At 43.9% G+C, this 26,566-nt stretch overlaps 1 protein-coding gene across 2 annotated transcripts in view; it reads left to right on the forward strand.

Moving 5' to 3' along the window:
* The window catches only part of PSD (pleckstrin and Sec7 domain containing), a 543,824-nt gene that overhangs the window by 103,954 nt on the left and 413,304 nt on the right, over positions 1-26,566 (forward strand). For both annotated transcript variants that reach the window (XM_082267402.1, XM_082267403.1), the window contains exon 4: positions 9,129-9,606. In XM_082267402.1, coding sequence (XP_082123528.1) covers positions 9,129-9,606 — 478 coding nt within the window. The remainder of the gene's footprint in view (positions 1-9,128; positions 9,607-26,566) is intronic.

A 26,566-nucleotide genomic window follows, 5' to 3' on the forward strand; every position in this document is an offset into this window, starting at 1 on the left:
AGAAAGGCAGGCCAGGAAATTCTGTGGCCATTTCTGCCCTTCGTTCAATGCCAGTGCTCGCTTATCTGACATTCAATGGGAATTCAATCTGCCCACCAAACGCCTCATTTGTGACATGCCCACCAGGTGGAACTCAACGTTGGCAATGCTGCAGCGGCTGCACACGCAGCAGAGGGCCATTAACCAGTACCTGTGTGAGTATGGCACAAGGACAGGGTAAGGGGAGCTTGGCTTTTTTTCGCCACGCCAGTGGCTTTTGATTAAGGATGCATGCATCGTCCTGTCACCATTTGAGGAGGCCTTTCGGACGGTGAGCCGGGACAATGCATGCATCAGTGACACTATCTCGCTAGTCTACCTGCTAGAGCACGCTGCGTGGAATTGTGGACAGGGCACTTGAGGCAGAACATCGGCAGGAAGAGGACTTCCTTTCCTCACATGGCCCTCTTTATGCAGATATCATTCCTGCAGGGCCACAAAACACACAGGAGGAGGAGGAGGATTTCGGCAGCATGGATGTAGAGGAAGAGGATAGCATACAGCAGTCTTCAAGGGATAGTTTTGATTCCCCAGAAACCCCAGGAGTTGTACATGGTTGGGGAGAGGTTGCTCCTGCTGACAATGTCATCCTTAGTGACCCAGAGGACTCAGAAGCTCATGCCTCCTCCAACTTACATTGCATGGGCTCCTTGACTCTGCAAAGCCTGCGAAAGGACCTGAGGATTTGTGCTATCAAGGAGAGGGATGATTATTAGTTGGCAACCCTTCTTGATCCACGTTACAAGAGTAAAGTTGCAGAGCTCATCCTGCCTTTGCAGAGGAAGCAGGGGATAAAACATCTTGAGGAGGCCTTGAAAAAAAAATTCAGTACCGCCTTTCCAGACACTGTGAGGTCAACATTCTCCGGACGTGTTTCTGAGGCATCGTCCAGCCAAAGGAGGAGCGGTGGAGAAGGCGGCCAGCTGAACAATGCCTTTTAACAGTTCTTTTGTCCTCAGCAGCACCCAGGGCTGTTAGGTTTAAGCAACCATCGCCAGCGTCCTCATCATATGGTGCATGATTATCTAGGCGCAAGAGCAGACTTGGAGACCTTTCCAGCTGCGCATCCACTGGCTTACTGGGTCTTGAGGATGGACCCCTGGCCAGAACTTACTCAATATGCAGGGGAGCTACTGGCCTGTCCTGCTTCCATCGTGCTTTCCGAACGGACGTTCAGTGCTGCTGGAGGTTTTGTGACGGACAATAGAGTGCGTCTGTCCACAGACTCTGTTGATCAGCTGAGTTTCATCAAAATGAACCAGTCCTGGATCAACAAGAGCTATCAGGCCCCTGATGCTGATGTAACAGATTGAATTTGCTAGGGGTCTGCCATCCCTTGAAGACTGCATATGCAGCCTATCCTATTCCTCTACCTGGATTCTGCTAGCTTCCAATAATGTTTTTTGTTTAGGTCACTACCAACCCCCAAGGCCTAATTTTTATGCACTTGTATGACAGGTGCATACAATTTAAATGTTGTATGTCATTTTTAAAAGCAGGCCCTGTCCCTGTGCCCTGCTAACTGTGAGGGGTACGGTGTTCAGGCACCACCAACACCCAGAGATGTATAGTACCTAAGTAGAACTACTTCACTACTGTACTTAAGTACCGAAAGGCGGTATCTGTACTTTCCTAGAATAGAATTTTGTTCTCCTACTTCCACTTTTACTTCACTACATTTTTTCAATGATTTCAATACTTCTACTCCGATATTTTTTTTTTGTGCTGCATAGTTACTTGTTACTATTATAAAAATTACCACTGCCAGAACAGTAGATGGCAGGTTTCATGAAGCTCAAAACATGTGTATTATCAGCGCATACGAAAATAAATGCTACTGTATGTATAAATAAAAGCTGCATTTGAAATAATAAAAAACAATATGATGTTCAAACTTTTGACTTCTTTCTTTAATAACTACATAACACAGTACTTGTACTTTTACTTTCAGTACTTGAGTAGCAATTTTTTTTTCAAAACTACTGGTACTTTTTACTTTGAGTAGCAAAATCTTTAAAAAAACTACTTGCAATACTTAAGTACAAAAAATTTGGAATACTTTAGTACTTCTACTCAAGTCACTTTTTGATCGAGCACTTCCACTTCTACTCAAGTCACTTTTTGATCGAGCACTTGTACTTTTACTCAAGTATGGGTTTCGAGTACTTTATACAACTCTGCCAACACCAAAGGCCCAATTTCTGGCACTTGTATAGCACGTGTGATTTCAAATTTGCATGGAATTCTTACCAGCAGGTCCCGTTCCTGCACCCAGCAAGAGTAACTGTGAGGCCTTGGTTACGGTGCTCAGGCACCATCTTCTGCAAAGGCACAATTTTTGGCACTTGTATAGCACATGCGATTTCAAATTTGCATGGAATTCTTACCAGCAGGTCCCATTCCTGCACCCAGCAAGAGTAACTGCGAGGTCTTGGTTACGGTGCTCAGGCACCACCTTCCGCAAAGGCCCAATTTTTGGCAGTTGTATAGCACATGCAATTTCAAATTTGCATGGAATTTTTAGCAGCATGTCCCATTCCTGCACCCAGCAAGAGTAACTGCGAGGGGTTATGGTGTTCAGGCACCATCAACAAGCAAGGCACAATTTTTCTGCACCTGTATGACAAGTACATGCGATTTGAAACTTGTATGTATGTTTGTATATGACATTTTTTGCTTTAGAAATGTCAGTAGCTGCAGCAGGCTAACATACATCGTAGAGATGCACTACTTTACAGGCACATTCAGGGGATCCCCCAGGCACGATATTTGAAGGAATTTTTCATTTTTATAGTTTCACTTTAAGCCTCATTAAAATCAGTAAATCAGTGCTCCTTAACCACTTTACCACCGGAGGATTTTGCTGTCTTACGTCCAGGCCACTTTTTGCGATTCGGCACTGTTCGAAAAAGCTTTTCCTCTGTTCGCGGTTTTCTGGTGTGAACCGAACTGGGGGGTGTTCAGCTCATTACTACTGATCACCGTCTAATCACAGTTTGGTGCAGTTTCTGTCACTGCCTAATCACAGGTTGGTTTCTAATTCAGTAGAAAAAAATCTCGTTGACAGCACATTTTAATGGAACTTTTATATTCAGCACATGCAATACACCGTGCATGGAAACTACTGGTAAGATACTGTATGTCAAAATGCAGAAGGTTTTTTTTTTTTTTTGTTTTTTTTTAAGTGTGTCATTCTTATAAATAACATGGTAAAGATTTAGCTTACAAGCAGCTTTATCCAAAAGTGAAATGGCATACGTTTTGTTCCAAAGCCTGTGTTTAGCTAAAGTTTAACTCAAAATAAAAGTGGCTAATAATACCTGTAGAAGAAAAAAAAAAAAAAAATTCTTTGATATTTAAAACCAAACATGTCTGGGTACAACATTAAAGGCTAAGTTCACCTTTTTTTCCCCCAAAATTCCAGCCAATATGTACTAATATACCATTGCTGTACCTCTGTTGCTGAAAGATAAAAGCCTTCTTTGAGTTTTTAGAACAAGGCTTTACCATAGCCCCCGGTATGTTCCATAGAAAAGTTCATGACTTCCTGGTATGTAGATTTGGCATGTGAAAACCAGGAAGACACAGGAAGCATAGCTGATGGGTGCAGGGTGTGTGCTAATGAGGTCAGCCGGTAAACTGCTTCCTGTGTCTTACTGGTTTTCACATTCCAAATCTACATACCAGGATGTCATGAACTTTTCTATGGAACACACCAAGGGCTAAGGTAAAGCCTTGTTCTAAAAATCCAAGAAAGCTTTTATTTTTTTGGCAAAAGAGGTACATTAATGGTATAATGGTACACAGGGGAGCAAAAATTTAGAAATAAAAGGTGAACTTAGCCTTTAAAGCTGAGTCTCAAACAGATAGAAAAACACTAAACAATCACATTGACACACATGCCACATACCATGTTAAGAAACTACTAAGAGAAAGTTATCTTTTTGTACAAATTTTTAAATTTTATTAATAGCTGTTTTACAACTAAAGGGTACAAATCCCCTGAATCATAAATTTAACCTATAGGTGAAACAGGACAAATCGAGAGTGAATCTCCCTAACATAGGCACAGACAGCTATAAAAACCTAAATGTGAAATGGAAAATGAGGCGCTACTACTTAACCATGAGCACATAAGAATACCTTGCAATAAATGCAATAGAATACAAGACCTGCACGAATAGCAGTCTCAACTACAGAATTTCACCCACTGTGAAGTGAGACAATAAATCAAAGTGAAATAAACAGAAAATGGAAATATGTAAATATAAATAAAACAGTGCTAATGTGCTGTTATACAATGCATGCTAGATAAAAATAGTGCACTGTAGAAAAAATATCAAAATATAAAATGGTGTCATGCATATATAAAATAGCCGATGACAATTAAAGTGGGTACTGGTGCTATACGTGGAGTGTATGAACTGAATGTACAAAATGGGGCCGTGACACAAAGTGCTTGGGTTAAAGACAAAGTGTTCAGTGCAGTATCAGAAAATATCCTTAACCACTTAAGCCCCGGAGGATTTAGCTGCTCAAAGACCAGGGCCTATTTTGCGATTCGGCACTGCATGAATTTAATGGACAATTGCGCGGTCGTCCGACACTCCACCCAAATGAAATTGATGTCCTTTTTTTCCCACAAACAGAGCTTTCTTTGGTGGTATTTGATCACCTGTGCGATTTTTACTTTTTGTGCTATAAACAAAAAAAGAGCGACAATTTTGAAAAAGTAACAATATTTTTCACATTTTTTTATATGAAATTCACAAAAATAAAATGTAAAAATCAAAATTTTTTAACATTTTAGGCCAATTTGTTTTCTGCTACATATTTTTGGTAAAAAAAATCCCAATAAGCGTATTTTGATTGGTTTGCGCAAAGTTATTGCGTTTACTAACTACGGGAAATATTTATGTCATTTTTATTGTTTTTTTTTTTTTAACTAGTAATGGCGGCGATCTGCAATTTATTTTGTGGGACTGCGACATTGTGGCGGACAGATCGGACCCTTGACTGACATTTTTGACACTTTTGGGAGTACCAGTGACATTACTACAGCAATCAGTGCTATACATATGCACTGTTACTGTAAAAATGACACTGGCAGGGAAGGGGTTAACTTTTTTGGTAAACAGTGAGTTAAATGTATCCCTAGGGGCGTTATTCTAACTGTGGGGGGGGTGTGGCTTGTGATGTAACCACAGAGACATACGATCCTACATAGCAGGATCGTACAGTCTCTGCAGTTACACCAGGGAGAATGACAGACAGCTGTGCTTACATCAGCCGCCTGCCTTTCTCCCTCTCCAGCGGGAGATCGCGAGTGGCCGGCGGACATCGGAGCCGCCAGTCACTCGTGCAAAGATGCCTGTGAACGAGCGGGGGCGGCTGAGCGAGTGACGTACCCCTACGCCACTTTGCCCAACAGCGGCTGCCTGCCGCAGTATATCTGCTGTGGGCGGTCGTTAACTGGTTAAAAAGAACAACCTTGAAAATGGGATAAAGGGTTGCGATTCTCTAATAGAACCCCTATGTAGTTGGTTTTGCCAACATCCCTTGGGTATAGGATAGTTTGAAGGTTTGGTGCCTCAGTCCAAGAATGGGTGGGACTTTAAAGGCGAGTGACAAGGATTTTTGTAAAATAGAACAATTTATTTAAGTAAATAAAAAAAAGCGCAAGAGCAACAAATAAGTAGAGTTCAATATTGTGTATTGGGTTAAAGACCCATTGGTGAAAGTGAGTAAGTACTGAAAGTTTGTGACAAGGTGATATGGTGACTTAATTGAATATTGTTCTCTGCTGTTCCATGCGTGTAGTTCAGCCTGGAATTTTGCAGAGAAGAAATATCCTAGAAATTTCAACGCGTTTCAGCTGGTTATGGTAGTATGCCTTTATCAAGGATTATTCACCATATCTGCAATTACAATAGAATGTATTCAGTCAAAAACATATGCAAGCAAGGGGGCAATTTCCTATTGTAGCATAGTGAGTAGTACATGCATTTTAAGTGTTTGCCTGATCTATGTTGAAAAGACTTTTGCTGATCCTCAAATTGCAACGAGAACTGTATGAGTGCTGCTTCTGGCAATGCTATATAGTGTATTAATGAATAGTTCACATAAAATGTCTCTTTAAATAATATTAATGATATTCAGATTATGTACTCACAAGCTGCAGAATGTTCGCAGCTGTACTAGTGGGGTCCACGTATTTCCCTGGTTTCATCCAAATGTAAAAGGTGACTAAAAAAAAAAAAAAAAAAAAAAGTTGTGACAGTTTTTCAAAAATAATTTATTTGTTAGAAAGAGTGTTGAGTGGGTTCCTCCTAAGCTTGTGGAGGAGCTCCACAAGGTTGTTCAACTAAACTCACTGTTCAGGTGTCCAAGATTGGTCATCAGAAGGAAGGTACTCCAGGAGCAGCGTCTCTGCTGGTGTGCTCGTCTCCCTCTCCAAGAGGGAAGTGACTCCTTGTTCAGTTCCCCGGCCTTAAATAGCGGTTCGCACATGCTCAGTAGCACTGTGTAATACCATGTGACACTGCCAGAAAAAAAAAATGATTCGGCTGTGTGCCTGATGAGCATGCGCCTAGTAGGGCTGCGTGCGCAATCTTTAAAACCACTTGCCGACCGCTCACTGAGCTGGTACTGTGGCAAAGTGGCTCGTTATCGCCTGGCGATGTAGACCTACCGCTGTATTCAGACACAGCGGGAGTCGGGCCAGGGGAGGAGAGGCGGTAAACACCGCCGCTCTTCCCGATCGTCGGGGATCGAGTGAGGTAATCCGCCCACTTGTGTAAACAAAGCGGGCGGATCTCCTATGTGACAGACAGGGACAGATTACAGTATTCAGCATAGCTGAACCTGCGATCTGTGTCACACAACCCCCTCCCCCCACACACGTCAGTAAGCATGAGGCATACATTTAACCCCTTGATCACCAATAAAGTTAACTACTTCCCTGCCAGTGTTATTATTACAGTAACAGTGCATATTTATAGCACTGATTACTGTAGTAATGTCACTGGTACCCCCAATCAGTACTGTAAAAATGACACTGGCAAGGAAGGGGTTAACTTTTATTGGTGATCAAGGGGTTAAATGTATGCCTGGTGCTTACTGACGTGTGTGGGGGGAGGGCACTGTGTGACACAGGCACAGATCGCAGGTTCAGCTATGCTGAATCCTGCAATCTGTCTCTGCCTGTAACTTGGGAGATCCGCCCGCTTTGTTTACACATGCGGGCGGATCTCCACACTCGATCCCCGACGATCGGGGAAGAGCGGCGGTGATGTGACCGAATACAGCGGGAGCGAGCCTCCGGCGGCGCGCGCGTGCCGCCCACAAGGGGAGGAGTTCAGCGACGTAGGTCTACGTCGCTGGACGATAACGAACCACTTTGCCGCAGTAGGCTCAACGTGAGCGGTCGGCAAGTGGTTAAAGTAACGCAGTGCCGAACCGCAAAATATAGCCTGGTCAGGAATGGGGTAAAATCTTCCAGTTAAAAATACGCTCATTGAGAATTTTTTTGTCAGACATGTAGCTAAATACATTTTGGCCTAAATATATGACAAAAATTTAATATATTGGATATTTTTTAACTGTCAAAGTAGAAAATGTAAATTTTTTTGCAAAATTTTCGCTCTTTTTTTATTAATATCGCAAAAAATGAAAAGCGCAGAGGTGCTCAAATACCACCAAAAGAAAGCTCTGTTTGTGGGGAAAAAAAAGGACATAAATTTTGTTTGGGTACGGCGTTGCATGACCACGCAATTGTCAGTTAAATTTGCGCAGTGCCAAGTTGCAAAAAGTGGCCTGGACATAAAGCAGGAAAATCCTCCGATGGTAAAGTGGTTAACCCAATACACAATATTGAACTCTACTTATTTTTTGCTCTTGCGCTTTATTTTATTTATTTAAATAAATTGTTATATTTTACAAAAATCCTTGTCACTCGCCTTTAAAGTCCCACCCATTCTTGGCCTGAGGCACCAAACCTTCAAACTAACCTTGAAGGTAGGCGCCAAACAAATAGTATTAAGTTAGTTATGAGAAATAAAATAAATAAATAAATAGTGTCCATAAACTGTCGGTGGGGTGATATCAAATCTTGTGCTATCCTTCTTCCTTTGGTGTGGTTCAGTGATACATCAAATGTCAAAGGTCATTTTTAAAAACATTCAAACACAATATAATTTGTGTCACAATTATATACGCTATATTGGTTTTTCTTTATTTGCTTTTTTTTCCCCATGAAAGTGGAGTTACCCTTTAAGCAAAAAAGCCAAAGATAGCTGATACCTCATCCCTGCATGTTCTGTAGGACTCTCTATTGCATGCTCTGCAGGACTCTCTATAGTCTTTTTTATCTGGAGAGAGACAGGAAACAAACTGCTACTGCTGTGCTTTCTCTGTAGGAACCCCATAATGCTCTGTAAGGCTAGGTTCACACTTGCCCATATGTGAGCGGGTGGTTGTGGGTGCGGAATCGCACTTGTTCCCGCACCCTCAGCCAAATCGCACTGCTCTGCTGAGATGCACGGGGCTGCCATTCATTTTTTTTTTTGGCACCCCCACACATCACAACCCACATCACACTTGCAGGTGCCAGAACTGCAGGGAAATCGCATGATCAAAAGCACCTTTTTTGTGGAAAATGCAGGCCGCACAGCCCGAGTAAGTGTGAACCAGGGCTTACACCAATTGCATGAGTGCACTTTGTTCTAAATGTTTGTAAAATAAAGATTATAAATCAGCAATAAAAACTGACCAAAAGCCATTTTAGTTTCTTTATAATGGGGTCAGGGTATTTGAAGCTGAACTTCAACCAATTGTTTCTTATCCCAATATTTTATGTTTAACTATAGACTACCAGTCATGAGAGATGTCTATCAGTAAAAAAAGGGTTCCATCAAAGACATTCTAGCATTTAAATACCTATATGGTATTTGTTTAGCATCCTGAAAAAGCAGAAAGTAATAGAAAAACTGTAAGAAAAAATATTATTTCATTACTTTTATTTCAGTATCTTGAACGGTTGAATAAATATGCTGTTGTCCTAAATCCTAAGTACACATTTAATTTTTCAGGCGTGCAGCCACCTGAGTATTCATCACTTCCATGTTCACCAATTAGCCCTGGCAGTTCAAGGAACACCCATACCTCTACAGAGCCTGATGTGTGTGAGCATAGTCTGTGCCATGTGGAAGTTGAAATCGAGAAAACCTTTTCGTCTGATCAAATCCACGAAGTCTGTGAGACAGGCATTATACGCAGAACTATCAAATACTCTGAAACAGATCTGGACGCTGTACCATTGAGGTGTTATCGCGAAACCAATATTGATGATATACTGGCAGAAAATGAAGGACTAGATTCGGCCATTGGCAGCCAAAAAGACAGTGAAAGCAACAGGAGCATCACCGATACCAGTGCAGAGAAACAAGAACAGCAAGAAGAGGTTGCCATTCCTGAAATTCCTGGGTTTCCTAATGATATAGTTCAAGACAATGCTGATGAGGATGAAGATGAAGTATTTGAACCAACTAAGATTGGAGAAATGAAGAGGTAAAAAAATGCTCCAAGCTTTTGATACATTAATATCAGAATAGGCTAAGTGACAGATTTTACATGCACCCATAAAAATACATCCTATATATATTGTGAGGAGAAATAATGTACCTTGATGGCATAATGAGTGTTTATGGCAAGTGTCTAATCATTTTCTTTTTCAATCAAGCTAATTTGTCCCAGGGAGAGTATCACGCAGACTAAAACAAACCTCGTGCCCCAAAACTATTGTTTACCCCATGACAGTTTTTCTTTGGTGGTAAATTTAAATATTATGTAACGTAAACTAGGTAAAAATGTGTGCTTTTTCCATGAATAATAATGGAGTTCATATTATTTATAATATAATACATTCCCATTTTTTTTGATAGCTGATTTGTACTAACAGAATGTAATTTCTACACTCTATAAGGAAAGATGATTTCTTACATTTTTAGATTGGAGAATTAAATGTTTTCTTTTTTTGAACAGATCTTGAACAGATGCCAAGGTTTGGTATCAGGGAGAGGCTTTTCAGTGCAATGTGTTTTTAAGCAACATATTCTTGATGCTGTTTATACTGCTATGTGGGCTCCCCCTTGGTATACTATAATTCAGCTGATATAATAGTTTAAACATGATATATGAACTTCAATACCAGCTTCACCAACAGTTGGTGCTGCAGAGTTTTCAATTCTTAGTTTTCTCATGAAAAACGTGGTAATCAGAATCATCTGTTAAATTCTAAAGGGGACATAGCATTTGATATATCTTTTCTAGTTAAGTGCATGCCTGCTAAGTATTGTAGAAGTGTAACATTCATAGGTGTACTCTATACTTCTCACAGAGATCACAGTACTCTCCCTGACAATGCCTTCATGCACTTGAAAACACTAGAGTTATTCCAAGTGGGATTCTTTCAGTAGTAAGCAATGGCCAATTTACATCTCACCTGATTCTGCCTATACAGGTGCATCCCAAAAAATTAGAGTATCATCAAAAAGTTAATTTATTTCAGTAATTTAATTCAAAAAGTGAAACTCATATATTATATAGATTCATTACACACAGAGTGATATATTTTAAGCATTTCTTTTTTTAGGTTTATGGCTTAAAGTTAGTGAAAACTCAAAATTCAGTATCTCAGACATAGAATATTACACCTGTAGGGAGAAGCGCTCCTGCTGCAGCCGACTGACCACCGCCATGTCTTGGAATTGTCTAACTAACAAACAAGCGATTATGCCGACCATGCGAATGGAAGGCAACAATAGCTGGTGAGTTTGCCATCCACTGGAAGCGGGATCACTTGCTGCACTTGATTTGGTGGTTTGAAACTAGTCCTTGGAATAAGGAAGAATTCCACAAAATTTTAAAAGAGCTTTCACTTATCTTTCTCATGAAACTCAGCACAGGGTGTTTTACGTTTATGGGCTTCTGATTATGTGTATGGCTTTATATTGGAATAATATATTGTTCCTTTTGATATTCACAGCACTTCCTTTAAAGTGATATACCGTATAGTTTTTTTAACCACTTGCCGACCAGCCGCTGTAGTTTTCCTGCGGCAGGTCGGCTCTGCCCCCCAAAAGAACATACCTATATGTCGCTTCGGGGGACCGGTAGTGGGTACGCACGCACGTGCTGATTTGCCAAAGAGGGAGCCAATCTGTGGGTCTGGCGGTTGCAATGTCCACCAGGCTACCGTGAGCGCTGCCTGTGGAGACCGCTCACAGACCGCTGTTCTGTCAGTATTAAACACAGGGATCCTGTGTTTCTCCTATTTCGAAACACGGGTCTCTGTATTCATGCAGCAAGCCCATACCCCACACAGTTACGAAGCACCCCCTAGGGCCACATTTAACCCTTTGATCACCCCTGGTGTTAACCCCTTCCCTGCCAGTGTCATTAGTACAGTAACATTGCTTATTTTTAGCACTGATTACTGTAGTAATGTCACCTGCCCCCCCCCCCCCCCCAAAGCTATCAAAAATGTAATTTAGGTGTTCGATCTGTCTGCCGCAATGTCGCAGTCCCGCTAAAAAACACTTATCGCAGCCATTACTAGTAAAAATAAATAAATAAAAATGACATTAATCTTTCCCCTAGTATGTAGATGCGGTAACTTTTGCACAAACCAATCAATATACACTTATTGGGAAAAAATATGTAGCAGAATACATATTGGCCCAAAATGATTTTTACATTTTTTTTATTGCAAATGTTATATAGCAGAATGTAAAAAAAAATCCAGAATTGTTGCTCTTTTTATGTTTATAGCGCAAAAAATAAAAATCGCAGTGGGGATCAAATACCACCAAAAAAAGCTCTATTTTTGGGGAAAAAAAGGACATCAATTTTATTTGGGTACCCTTATCAAACAAGCTTGAGTGGCACAGATTAATGTATAGAGCATTCTTTCTCCTTGCAATGGTGCATTCTTCCCACTAATCCATTAGTGTAGTAGGGTGTTCTTTCCACTAACCTCAAATGTAAGGGTATGTTCTTCCTCTCAATTGCAATTTATATTTTATTCTTCCTTATTGCTCTACCCTTTTCTTACTCCCCATAAATGTAAGGAGGCATTTCTTGCACTGAATAGCAATGTAAGTGGACCCTACGGTAATTTTCAAGGTAAGGGTGTATTATACAACTAGCCACTGTACTTACCTTTAATATGAGGACACATTTCTCCACTGACAAGTATAAAGGGACACTACCCACTGCTTCACTACCCATGTTTCATTTCTTTCCATTTCTAACTATTGTTACTGTAAATATATTTGTTGTATAGGACAAGGGGGTGGTAGAAATATCAGACCTGGGTGTCTAGTACTCATCAAAAACATTTGTTTTTTTATTATATTGTCTATGACAATTTTTAACAGGTATCGTAGGTTGCTTCTTGTAAAAAGTTTGAGAAAGATTGAATTAGATCATGATCTTAGGATATCTGTGAACTATCAATTGTGCTAAACACTGGGGGTCTATTTATAATGAAATTGCTAAGCATTCTCCCAGCCATCATGATCTCTATTTTGTGTCTAATATTTTTATTTTCATATGATTGTCAACACCATCTAGTGGTTATAATGCTGTACTTTCCTGATTGAGGTATTTCAGGAAACTAGCACATTAAGGCCATTACATGGAGCTGAGGATCATAAGAAAATAAACATATTAGACACAATACGGGGATTACCTGTGACAGCTGAGGCAACATTTGCACCACAGATTTTGTTTTTATAACTAGACCCCTAAGCCTTACTCGGTGCTCACATATGTGAACAAATATGCTATTCAGCTATCTTCCATATATCGCTAATTAAAGGGGAGTCACATAACAAGTCAATATGTACATATCTCCATTCATTTTGAGAGGCAAGTAGTATTTTTAATATATGCATTTTGCTTTGCATGTGTTTTGCTTCTGGCTTGCATTTTCGGCCAATGAAAACAATAAGCATGCTTTTACTGAAAACTGCATATTCCTATAACACAACCCACAGAAATGCATAGATGGAAATTGTACCATACAATACAAGGGTAAGGTTGTTTATTTGCTGTTCCTGTGTGGTTTGTTTTTTTTGCAGGAAAATTGCAACAATGAAAATGGGTCCCAGGAGATGGGAAATACTAGTTACATTAGATAAAAAAATAAGTCTGGGCAGAAAGTTGATTGCACAATAAAAAAATGGTTAAGGTAGGCAATTTGAAAAGGTGGATTTTGCGACTATGAATTCCCTCATCCTTTTTGAGGAGTTGGGAGGTACTAAGAATGTATATGTTATGTGATAGGACTTTGCACCTCAGCTCAAGCCTATGGAGGCTCCACAAAGTTATCCATCCTGGTTTGGTTCTTAATTCACATGAATTTCATTGGCTGCACTGGCTGTAGGGGGGGGGGGGGGGGGATGATACTGGAAGTTCTTACTGTCCATTCAGGGCCTTGCTTTTGTGACGTATAAACTACACAGGTCTCCTAATGGGTTCTTAATCTACAGAGAGAGGTGGGGGGAGAGAGAGATTGTTTAGTTTATGGGCGGTACTGTCCTGCGGGACCTGGAACTGGCCTCCAGGCTTGTGAATTAGGAGAGTTTTTGCTCTTGTGATTTCTATTGTGATTTTTTTTTTTTTAATGTTTTATGTTTTTGGTTACAATGTTGTAACTATCTTGTTAAACCTTTAGGCTCCATTCACACTAGAGTGACTTGTCAGGCGACTTGTCAGCCTGACAAGTCGCGGTCCATTGACTGCTACAGGACCCATTCTAATAGGAGCGACACAAGTCGCTCCGACTTAGAAAAAGGGTCCTGTACTACTTCGGGGCAACCTCGGGGCGACTTGCATAGACATTCATTATATGAAGTCCGTGCAAGTCGCGCCGAAGTCGCGGTGCACGGGACTTCACAAGTCGCCCCCGAAGTAGTACAGAGTCGTGCCGCTGCAGTGTGAATGGGCTGTTTAAAAAAATAATAAAACAAGTTTAAAAAAAAGTCCTACAGGTGGTAGCCTGTTCTAAATTGGCCATACCCAGAGCAAATTTTGGCTAGTTCCTAAAGATTGGGCCAAAATATTCTCCGTGGGTGCTCCTATCGGCATCTTCCTGCCTTATAGTCTTTGATTGGACAATTGTCGGCCCAATGACGACTGCATTCAATGAGATGTAGGCATTGTTTGAGTACTCATTTTAAAATCAGCGCTAATGAGTCAATGTCCCTTTAACCACTTACCCACTGGGCACTTAAACTCCCCTTCCTAATCAGGCCAATTTGTTAGCTTTTAGTGCTTTCTCATTTTGCAGCACTGTATCCATATGACATTTTTGCCTTTTTTTTTCCACACAAATACAGCGTTCTTTTGGTGGTATTTAACCACTTGCCGACCGCCGCACGACTATCTACGTCGGCGGTCAGCCCCTCACAGGCAAACTAACGTAGGGCTACGTTGCTTGCTTGTGAGGGTCTAGGGAGCGAGCGCGCGCCCCCGGAGGCGCGCTCCCGCTCCCGCGTGGTCACGGACCCCCCCGCGCGTGTGACCAGCGGACCCGATGTCCGCCGGTCACTCGGCGATCGGCGGGGGAGAGGGAGAATGTCAGGCAGCTTGTGTAAACAAGCTGCCTGTCATTCTCCTCGCTGCAAAGACACTGATAAAACGGATCTGGTATGTAGATCCGTTGATCAGTGTCCTTGCAGCTAGAGCCACAGCCAATCACTGTTTTTTTTTTTTTTTTTGCGCTATAAATAAGAAAAAATACCAAAAATCTTATGAAAAAAAAATGCATTTTTCTTCTTTCTGTTAACCACTTGCCGACTGCCTAACGTCTATGTCGGCAGTAAGCCCCTCACAGGCAAAGTGACGTAGATCTACGTCGCTAGCCTGTGAGGCTCTAGGGAGCGAGCGAGCTGGAGGTGCGCTCCCGCTCGCTTACGGACCCCCCCACGCCTGTGAGCGACGGACCCGATGTCCGCCGCTCACTCGCGATCGTCGGTTACACCGGGAGAAAGGCAGGCGGCTAATGTAAACAAAGCCGCCTGTCAATCTCCCTTGTGTAACAGCACAGATCATACGGTCCTGCTATGTAGGACCGTAGATCTCTGCTGTTACATCACAAGCCACATCCAATCACAGTTAGACGCATGCCCCTAGGGACACACTTAACCCCTCCTTCTCAAAAAAAGTTAACCCCTTCCCTGCCAGTGTCATTTTTACAGTAACAGTGCATATGTATAGCACTGATTACTGTAGTGTAATGTCACTGGTACCCCCAAAAGTGTCAAAAATGTCAGTCAAGGGTCCGATCTGTCCGCCGCACTGTCGCAGTCCCGCAAAAAAATTGCAGATCGCCGCCATTACTCGTTAAAAAAAAAAAACAATAAAAATTACAGAAATCTTATCTTTAGTTAGTAAACGCAATAACTTTTGCGTAAACCAATCAAAATATGCTTTTTGCGATTTTTTTTTTTTTACCAAACATATGTAGCAGAAAACAAATTGGCCTAAAATGTTAAAAAATTTTGATTTTTACATTTTTTTTGGTGGGAATTTCATATAAAAAATGTGAAAAATATTGTTATTTTTGCAAAATTTTCGCTCTTTTTTTGTTTATAGCGCATGATCAAAAAATCGCACAGGTGATCAAATACCACCAAAAGAAAGCTCTGTTTGTGGGGAAAAGAGGACGTCAATTTCATTTGGGTACAGCATCGCACGACCTTGCAATTGTCCGTTAAAGTCACGCAGTGCCGAATCGCAAAATAGGCCCTGGTCAGGAAGGGGGTAAAATCTTCCGGGGATTAAGTGGTTAAAAAATGTTGCAAATAGTAAATTTTCTTCATAAATTTTGGCCAAAAGTTATACTGCTACATTTTTTGGGTAAAACTAACCCAAATAAGTGTATATTATTTGGTCTTTGTGAAGGTTATAGAGTCTCAAAGCTACAGGGGCAATGAAAATTGATCACACCTGATGTACTGGTCTATCTCATTTCTTGAGACACTAACAAGCCAGGAAAGTACAAATACACCCCAAATTACCCCTTTTTGGAAAGTAGACATTCCAAGGTATTTAGTAAGAGGCATTGTGAGTTTTCATTTTTGGTGAGTTGTCATTTTTTTCCCCCCACAATTCTTTGCAAAATGAAGATTTTTCTTTTCTTCACAAAATTGTCATATTAACAGGCTATTTCTCTCACATGGCATGTGCATACCACAAATTACACCCCAAAATGCATTCTGCTACTCCTCCTGACGATACCACATGTGTGAGCCTTTTACACAGCCTGGCCACATACAGAGGCCCAACATGCAAGTAGCACCTCCATGCCTTTTAGGAGCATAAATTACACATATAATTTCCTAACAACCTATCACACTTTTGTAGGCTGTGGAACACCAGGACAATGGGAACACCCACAAAATGACCCCATTTTGGAAAGCGAACACCCCAACATATATTCTGAGGCAATATGAGTCTTTTGACCATGTCATTTTTTTCCACAAGTTTTTGGAAAATGTGGAAAGAAAATGAAAACGCATTTTTTTACACAAAGTTGTCCATTTATAAGAATTTTCAAAGACAAAGCATGAGCATACCACAAAATACATTCTGCTACTCCTCCTGAGTATAGCCATACCACATGTGTGAGACTTTTACACAACCTGGCCACATACAGAGGCCCATCATGCAAGTTGCACCTCCTAGGAGCATAAATTACACATATAATTTCCCGACAACATATCACATGCTTAATCATAGACTATAGGGTTATGCTCCTACCACTAGGTATAGGCACTAGGCGGAAAAAAAGCTTGTCCACGCCTATAGGGGGCTGTTCCAGCAAGTATAACCCCTCAGGCTCTGCTATACTCAAACAGTTTGTTCTGCATAGTGACAGGGATAGGACCTAGTTCCCTGCTGAGACTTCCGTCTTAGCTCTAACAGGGAAATGTGATTTTTTTTATTTTTCTAGTTGGTTCCTGAGGACCAAGATCCAGAGGAACTACAAGCAACAGCCGGCTGTGGTTTTCGCACTGGATAATATAGATCCTTAAGGTCTTCCAGCCTGGCCTGCAAGTGTGAGCAGGTTATAGTCCAGTACTAGGCCTCGCCACGACAGTGCCCCAATGGAGGTGGACGAGCCCACGAGTGGATCATCTCGCCGGGACACAGATGACCTGGAACAATGCCCTGAGTCGCAGCCCCCCCTTGGCTAACAGCACCCCCATCCTGGGTGGGAGGTGATCTGTTTCGGAGTGGCGCCCACCTGGTACAGTGGTATGGTGAGTAACATGTCCCCCCACTACCTTACTGGCGTACCCCTTGCTCCCCCCCCCTGTGGGTTTTTACTGTGGGGGGGCGGTAATAATGCGGCCAGTTTTTGGCACATATTTGCTGGGGATGGATCGTCCGGGGGGGGGCATTGAATGGGGACCCTTAGTTGCCTTTTGTTCTGGGACCCCTCTGGGGGTCCTGGAGACCGCATGGCAGGCATGGGGGCCGCTATTTTGCTGTGGTTCATGACTTCTGTGCCCCCATTAGTTTGTATGGGCAGCCATTTTCCCCATTGAGAAGGTATAGCAGCCGTTTTCTTGTGGTCTGGAGGCGGGACATTTTTTTCTCTGCTTGAGGCAGAGTTGCTTCCTCTTCCTGTTTCTTCTGTGTTGCATTCGTTTTTGACACTGACTAGGACTGCACTTTTTTATATGGAGCTGGTAAAGTTTCTGGGGGTCCCCTGTAGGTTTTCCTCTCCTGTTCTTCTATATTTAGACATTGCTCAGGTTTTTGGAGTCTGCAGTAATAACGGTGAGACCGCGTTTTTCGCGGTCCTAAAGGGACCGTGCACAAAAAAAAAAAACGAATTAAAAAAATAAAAAAATTTTTGTTTACAAATGGAGTCCCAGGATAAAATATCACCTGCAGATCCCCTGGAAATCACTGTGGGACCCTCCGGCTCGCAGTTGCAGCCAGAGATTGCGTTTTTTCTGCAAAGCCTGATGTCAAAAGTGCAGTCGGTTTGTTCTGGTGCTGCTAGCCGCAAACGTCCTCCATACTACCCTCCATCTGCAGGATCTTCGGATTCTGACACAGATATGGTTGCCACAGATGCAGACATGAGGCAGACATGAAGGGTCATGTCTTCACATTCTGATGGTGAAGAGGACCTGTCCTCCTCCACTGTCATGCGAGAACGCCCCTTGGTGGAAAATTTGTTTCTGTGCGGTAAACTCCTAAACTGGCTGATTAAACCCACAGTGTCAGGTACGCAGGTGTCTTTTGGCTCCCGCAAATATCGCAAATAAAGTATTCCCTTGTCCTGACTTGTTTCACTCTATTGGATGAACAATGGAGACGCATTAGGCACATGCTGGTGGTGCCTAAGCGCTTTGCACGCCGTTTTCCCTTTGCAGAGGCGGTGGATACCAGGTGGGCTGTACCACCGAAGGTGGATTCCCGGTGGCCAGATTGAATAAAGCGACTTTGGTGCTGGTGGAATAGTCGCCGACCTTTTAGGATCCCGTGGATAGACAGGTGGAATCCTTATCCTGCCATGTACATGTGGTGACGGGTCACATGTTAAAAGCTAACTTTGTGAATGTTCTCATAGCACAGACTGCTACTGAATGGGTGAAGTTGCTGAAGAGTAACTTGGATACGACACAGCTTCCCTCTGCAGTTCTGGAACTGTTAGACCAGTTGGTCCAAGCCCTGGTGTTCATGTGTGATACATCCCTGGACTTGGCCTTATTGGTGGCCAGGACGTTAGCAGTGGGAGTTGCTATTAGACGCCTGATATGACTGAAATTCTGGTCAGCTGACCAGGCTTCTAAAAAAGCTGTTGATTACCCTTTTATGGGGGAGAAGCTATTCGGAGCCTCTCTGGACGAGTTGATCAAAGGTATCATGGGGGGTAAGAACACTAATCTCCCCCAATCCTTCAAAGGCAAGTGCCGCGCCCTAGGTGTGGACCTTCCTTTACTGCTCATAAACTTATTTTTCATGCCACCAGGTCACAGCAAAAAGGTAAACTATTTAGATCTTTGGGGGGGGGGGTCCAAAAAGCCATGGCCCGGTAAGTCCAAGGGTGAAAAATCCGGACCCGCAGACAAGCCCTCATCTGCATGAAGGGGCGCCCTCCCCCAGGGTTCTGGCTCCGGTGTTAGCAATGCTGAGCCGGAGGGGGATTGCGATACTGGGATACCTGGATGCCAGGGTACCTGGATGGTGGAAGAGTCAAAACTTCCGATCAATGTTTTGGAACTTAGAGTCATTGGACTACTCGTCTATGCAATTGTCCAGTTCGGGTTCAATCAGACAACACCACGGCTGTGGCTTACATCAATCACCAGGGGGGCACCAGGAGTGTCCTGGCAGCCAAGGAGGTGGTCGAGATTCTGACTTGGGCAGAAAGATTTGTTTCAGCCCCCTCTGCTGTACACACCCCAGGTGTTAAAAACTGGCAGGCAGATTACCTGAGTCGTCAGGTGTTTGATCAAGTGGAGTGGTCCCCACAACCGGAGGTGTTTCACCTACTGTGTGTTCGGTGGGGGACCCCCGAGGTCGATCTGTTTGCCTCCCGCCTCAACAAGAAGGTGCAGAGATTCATAGCCAGGTCTCGAGATCCTCTGGCCGACACCAGAGATGCCCTGGTGGCTCCTTGGGGGTCAGTATTGGCTTATTTATGGATCTCCCCCGTTGAAACTTCTGCCACGACTTCTGCGCAGGATAGAGGGTGAAAACATTTTGGTCATTATGGTGGCTCCAGACTGGCCTCGTCTGTCTTGGTATGCAGACCTCATAAGATTGGCCACCGGTAAACCCCTTGGAGGCTTCCTCTCAGGTAAGATCTGTTGTCCCAATGTCCTATCTTCCATCCTGCTTTACAGACGCTAGCTTTACCGGCAATCCCCACTCTCTTGAAAGCTAGGAAGTCGACTTCTCGACAGATATATCATCGCACGTGGAAATCGTACATTTCATGGTGCGAATCGCTGAATGTGCACCCTTGGTTGTTTCCTGTTTCAGGGTTTTGGCTTTTCTACAGAAAGGAGTTGAACAGCGGTTGGCCTTGGGTACTATCAAAGGCAAAGTTTCGGCTTTGGCTATCTATTTTCAACGCCCCTTATCCGGACGTTTATTCAAGGTGTGCACCATTTGGCGCCTCCACGGCGATCCCCGTTACTGCCATGGGATCTCAATTTGGTGCTGTCTGTTCTTAAAAAACCTCCTTTTGAGAAAATTCGGGAGTTTTCGCTGCTTGCTTTGTCTCAGAAGGTTGCCTTCTTGGTGGGGATCACTTCTGCCCGCAGAGTATTTGAATTGGCGGCATTGTCTTGCCGCTCACCTTATCTGGTGGTTCACAGAGATAAGGTAGTACTTCGACCTAATCAGTCGTTCCTTCCTAAGGTGATTTCTAATTTTCATTTAACATTTGACATTGTACTGCCTTCCCTTTGCCTTAAACCTCAGCATCCTAAGGAGTATGCTTTACATTCTTTGGATGTGGTCTGGGCTATCAGGGTTTATTTAGCGACCACTGCTTCCTTTAGAAAATCGGACGCTCTTTTTGTCCTTACGGATGGACCTAGTACTGGACTGGCTGCGTCTGCTGCAACCATTTCCATATGAATCAGACAGACGGTGGTACAGGCCTGTTCACTGAAGGGTCAGATTCCTCCTTTTCCAGTGAAGGCGCATTCTACTACAGTGCTAAGTGCCTTCTGGGCTTTTCGCCATCAGGCGTTGGGGCTACAAGTTTGCAAGGCGGCAACTTTCTGTGCATAACTTTACAAAATTCTACAAGGTAGATGTGCTGGCATCAGCGGATGCTTCTTTTGGCCGCAAGCTTTTGTAGGCTGCAGTTTAAGAGAGAACCTCCTTTTTTGGTTTCTCTTTGACGGTTCGTTGTTTTGGGGGAGCTCCTGATTGAGCTCTGTTTTACCTGGTTGGCTACGTTTGGCCATTGGGGCATTCAGGTTTTTTGTTCCTGTTTTGTTTCCACCTCTCATATTTTTACTGCTTTGGGACATCCCTATAGTCTATGATTAAGCAGAGCTGCGTCTGTCGATGAATGATAGAGAAAACTGGATTTTTGTAAGAACTTATCATAAAATCCTTTTCTCTAGCGCTCATTGACAGACGTAGTCCTCGTGATACACCACCTTCGGGTTATGTTGCCTCCACAGGAGCAGGACTAGACAGGAAATTAAAAAGCTCTGGCCACACCCCAGGGGCAGTCCCAGAGGGTATATCCTCTCTCTCTCTGCCTCAGCAAATCAGTTATTTTCTGTCTAGTTAGGAGTAAGGACCTAGACACCTTGCTGGGATCTTAGGTCCTGGCAAGAATTTTTTCTTAAAGGATTTTTTTAGACAGCTTTTTTCTCCAGTGTTCCTGTGAGATCTTCAAGCAAGAAAGCTGAACTGGGCGACGGGCTGGATGTTGAGATCCGGTGGTCACCCCAGTTCAGCCTACGAGCGCGTGCAGGCCATAGCTCCGCGCTGGGTCGGCCGCGACAAAGTCCCATTAAAGGACTGTCCACGCGAGTTAAACGTCTCGCTGAAACGCCAAAGACCATGAGTCACGGCATCCGTATCGGTCGACAGCCCTCCCGCCCCGGTGGAGAGGGGTACTGTCAGGAGTTGGTGCCCGCCTGGTTCCGGTATGGTGAGTAGTATTTTCCCCCTGACGGGTTTTGTGGTGAACGCGGGCCCCTCTCTGTATGGTAAGATAGAGTCCCTTTCTATCCTACAACATGACACAGATCCTCCTACTTTGAGTGTGATTTTATGTGTGCAAAAAGCCAGGAGGCTTGGTTTGGGAGCTAACAATCTAATTGTATACATGTTTTAAAGATGTAATCTGTGGCATTCTGGGAATCTTATGGGTTTAAGAATAAGCTACCTACCAGTCAGAAGCCACGGACATGTAGACTGCCTTCCTAATCAGATCTCCAGCTATTAGCAGGCCTCCCGAACGGCCATGCGGTCCGCCAGGGCCGGTACCGCCAACCACGCCATATCCCCATGCAGTGAGAGTGTTGTGTGCCCTGCAGCACACCGCTATTCAGTACGGGCCGCCGCCATTTTTTTTGCTGGATCGCACGAGCCGCCATTTTGGCGTAGCCTCGTGTCTCCAGCATGGGGGCGGCCATGTTTGAGGTGATCCAAACACCTCGTGGAGCTTGGGGGAGGCGCCGGAAGGCGTACAGAGGGGCGGAGCCGCCTCCTTTCTTCCTGGGCAGCCAGCCAAAAGACTTCCTGTTTGTTAAGACAGCGCTGTAACCTGTTGCAGTTAAACTCTGAGCATCAAGTGGTGAGCCTGGGGGTCTATCTCTCTCTCTCTCGATCGATAGGGATCCCTAGCAGGTAACACTAAGGGGCTTTTGTGGCGCTGGGGGTCGAAAAAAAAAAAAAAAAAAGAAAAGTTTTATTTTTGAATTATATTATCCAGGAAGTAACTGGAGTCATCATGGACCCTGCCACACATATTCCCCCACCTGTTTCCCTCGAGGGGGCCACGGGACCCGCCGGTGCACAGAGTATAGAGTCATTTACAGCAATTTTGGAGTCTATGGTGGCTCGGGTGGAGGCGGCCTGTCAGGGACGGGGGTCAAGGAAGCGACCCCCGCCTACCCCTATACCATCTGACACCTCTGACTCAGATTCAGAGGTGGTCACGGCAGTTGCAGGTTCCTCTGCAAGGGCTGTTATCCCAGGTAAAGCCCCCTCAGACAGTGAGGAGGACGCTTCTTCTCCTGCTATTATTCAGGAAGAAGCATTGGTGGACGCACTAGTTGTGGCAGTGCAGGAAACCTTAAAACTTGAGGCTTTACCGGCAGAGGCAACTGAAACAGAGATTCCTTTTGGTACTAATAAGCCCATCAAGACGATGAAGGCTTTTCCTGTACCTAAATGTTTCGGTAATCAGATTAAAGGAGAATGGGAGCATTCTAAACGTACCTTTACTATTTCCAAGCGTATTGCTAGACGCTATCCGTTTGAGGAATCCATCATTAAGAAATGGACGGTACCACCAGTCGTGGATCCGCCTATTTCCAGGCTAAATAAAGCCACGGTTATTCCAGTGGAGGACACTTCGTCCTTTAAGGATCCGGTGGATCGAAAGATGGAAGCAGAGTCCCGCACCATCTTCTCTCTGATAGGGTCAGCTTTTAGACCAGTAATTGTTATTGGTCTAGTTTCCCAGACACTTACGGAATGGGCGAAAATGGTACGCCAAGATCTTAGGGGAAAAGATATTCCCCAGGAGACATCTGATTTGATGGAACAGATTATACAAGGGCTACAGTTTATCTGTGACGCAGCCTTGGACACTACTCCCTTATTAGGGTATGCATCTAAGACAGCGGTGATCCTCAGACGTGTGCTATGGTTAAAATGCTGGTCAGCTGACCTAGGTTCCAAGAAGACCTTGACAAATCTCCCCTTTCAGGGGAATCGTCTATTTGGGGCCAACCTAGATGAAATCATTAAGGATGCCACTGGGGGCAAGAGCACTTTTTTGCCACAGGCTGCTAAAGCTAAGGGACCTCGCAACAAGCGAGGACCTTTCTTTACCGCCCATAAAGGGCGCCCGGCTGGTACTAGCGGGAAAGGCAAGACTCCTCCAGGAGGGTTCAAGAAGGGCTGGTCGGACAAGCAAAGGACCAACCCAGCCAAACCCGAAGCAAAGGAGTACACAGCCTGAAGGTGCGCCCCCACCCGGTTTCAGGGTGGGGGGACGTTTTCACCGGTATTCAGGACATTAGATCGAGCATCAACCACTACTACCGGTGCGATTCTTCCCTTCCAACATTTAAGTACTACAGGAAGCGGTAATTACCGTTCCCTGAATAGATCTTTTCCTTTACCTTTTCCTAAGATTAGTCCCGATACCTCACAGGAATCGGATCTGGTTGACCAGATAGGCCAAGTAGCCTCTAGTCGGGTGACTTCGGTCCCTGAGGTTCAACCAGAAAAGATCACCTTTCCTGATAACTATCAGGTATCTGATAAATGTGTGGGAACAGAAAACGACCAGACTTTCTCGGATGGTCGGGGCCAGATACCTCTAGGGACGCCTGGTTCAGATCCAATCAGCGCCAGTGGTCCTAGAAATTCTAGGCTGGCCTCCTCAAGCCGGCCTGGCCGACTTGGACATGTTAGTCGTAGACGTTCCGTGGGAACTTCGTCTCAGGGAGTGTCTGTGGTCTCAAGGACCAATTTACCATCATGCTTTACAGTCGCTGGGTTTAATGGCCTGGCCATTGAGACCCAAGTACTGAAGGACAGAGGTTTGTCAGCTTCAGTCATTCCTACCCTTATTAAAGCAAGGAAAGCGACTTCCAGCAAAGTCTATTATCACACATGGAAAACTTATATTGCGTGGTGCGAATCTTTAGGATTTCCTCCACGTACCTATTCGGTGTCTCGAATATTGGCCTTTTTACAACAGGGGGTTGAGCAGAAGCTAGCCTTGAGCACCATCAAGGGTCAAGTTTCAGCATTAGCAATCTTCTTTCAGAAGCCTTTAGCTACCAAATCCTTGGTGCGGAATTTCATCCAGGGGGTGCGGCACCTGGCTCCTCCAGTCCGCGCGCCCTTACCGCCTTGGGATCTTAATTTGGTTTTGTCGGTTCTACAGAAACCTCCCTTTGAAAACATCAGGGAGATTCCCTTGCTTACTTTATCCCAGAAGGTGGCCTTCTTGGTGGCTATTACTTCTGCTCGCAGGGTGTCAGAACTGGCTGCATTATCATGCCAGTCCCCATACCTAGTGATTCATAGGGATAAGGTAGTACTTCATCCTAAGCCATCTTTTCTTCCCAAGGTGGTTTCAGATTTTCATCTGAATGAAGATATTGTACTACCTTCCTTGTGTCCTCAGCCCAAGCATCATCGGGAACATGCGTTGCATTCCTTAGATGTGGTTCGGGCAATCAGGGTATACCTGAAAGCTACGGAATCATTCCGTAAGACGGATTCACTTTTTGTGATCACGGATGGCCCCAGAAAGGGTTTGCCTGCATCTGCCGCGACCATTGCCAAATGGATTAGACAAACGGTGGTACAGGCTTATTCTATTAAGGGTCAGAGTCCTCCGTTCCCTGTTAGGGCGCACTCCACTCGAGCGCTCAGTACTTCCTGGGCCTTTCGCCATCAGGCGTCAGTGGTCCAGGTATGTAAGGCGGCCACCTGGTCGTCAGTACATACCTTTACAAAATTCTATAAAATTGATGTGACGGCATCGGCGGATGCCTCATTTGGCCGCAAGGTTTTGCAGGCCGCAATTTGAGGAGACCGGTGGTCTACCTCGAGGGTTTTTTTTTTCTGTTTGAAAAAAAAAAAAAAAAAAATTTGTTTTCTCTTTTTTTGTTGAGTCTCATCATTAAGGATGAGCATTGTAAACTTCTAGTTGGCACCGGTTGGGCCTTCTAGATTGGGATTTGATTTCCATTTTCCCACCCCTCAGTTGTGATACTGCTCTGGGACGTCCCGAAGGTGGTGTATCACCGAGGACTACGTCTGTCAATGAGCGCTAGAGAAAAATGGATTTTTGTAAAATCTTACCGTAAAATCCTTTTCTCTTAGCTCATTGACAGACGTAGTCCCCGCCCCTCTGTTTTTTTGAGTTGGGTTAAAATCTCTAAAGACTGCTTTTTCACATAACTGATTTGCTGAGGCAGAGAGAGAGAGGATATACCCTCTGGGACTGCCCCTGGGGTGTGGCCAGAGCTTTTTAATTTCCTGTCTAGTCCTGCTCCTGTGGAGGCAACATAACCCGAAGGTGGTGTATCACCGAGGACTACGTCTGTCAATGAGCTAAGAGAAAAGGATTTTACGGTAAGATTTTACAAAAATCCATTTTTCTCTGAAGTTCATCGACGAACTCAGCACCCGCCCCTCTACTTTTGAGTTATGGGGTCTTTTTTTCTGTCACTGCTTGCAACACAACAGTTTGAGTATAACAGAGCCTAAGGGGATATGCTTGCTGGGACAGCCCCTATAGGTGTGGACAAGCTTTTTTTCCGCCTAGTGCCTATCCCTAGTGGGAGGAGCATAACCCTATAGTCTATGATTAAGCAGAGCTGCGTCTGTAGATGAACTTCAGAGAAAAGGATTTTAGGGTAAGTTCTTACAAAAATCCAGCTTTCTTTATCCAGAAAAACAATTCTGAAGCCCCTCACATATGTATTTTCAGTATTCGGTATTTTCTTTTGACGTCTTTGGACTGTTTCACGAGGGGGGGGGGTATTCTCAGGAAAATAACGTTCCTGGAGTCTGCTCACTGAGTCTGAGCGAATACTTTCTGGTGGGCCTTCGGTGTATGAAAGGAGGTGATAATTTCGGGGTCTCGGTAGATTTACGGTAAATAATATAGCTATTATACAAACTGAAAAAATAAATTGACTTTTGTATACCAATGGCGGGTTTTTCTTGTGTGAAGGTAGGGTTTGATCATTGAAGTCGACTCCCGCCA

The sequence above is a fragment of the Pelophylax lessonae genome (assembly GCF_965119305.1).
Source record: "Pelophylax lessonae genome assembly, chromosome: 9".
Lineage (NCBI taxonomy): Eukaryota > Metazoa > Chordata > Amphibia > Anura > Ranidae > Pelophylax > Pelophylax lessonae.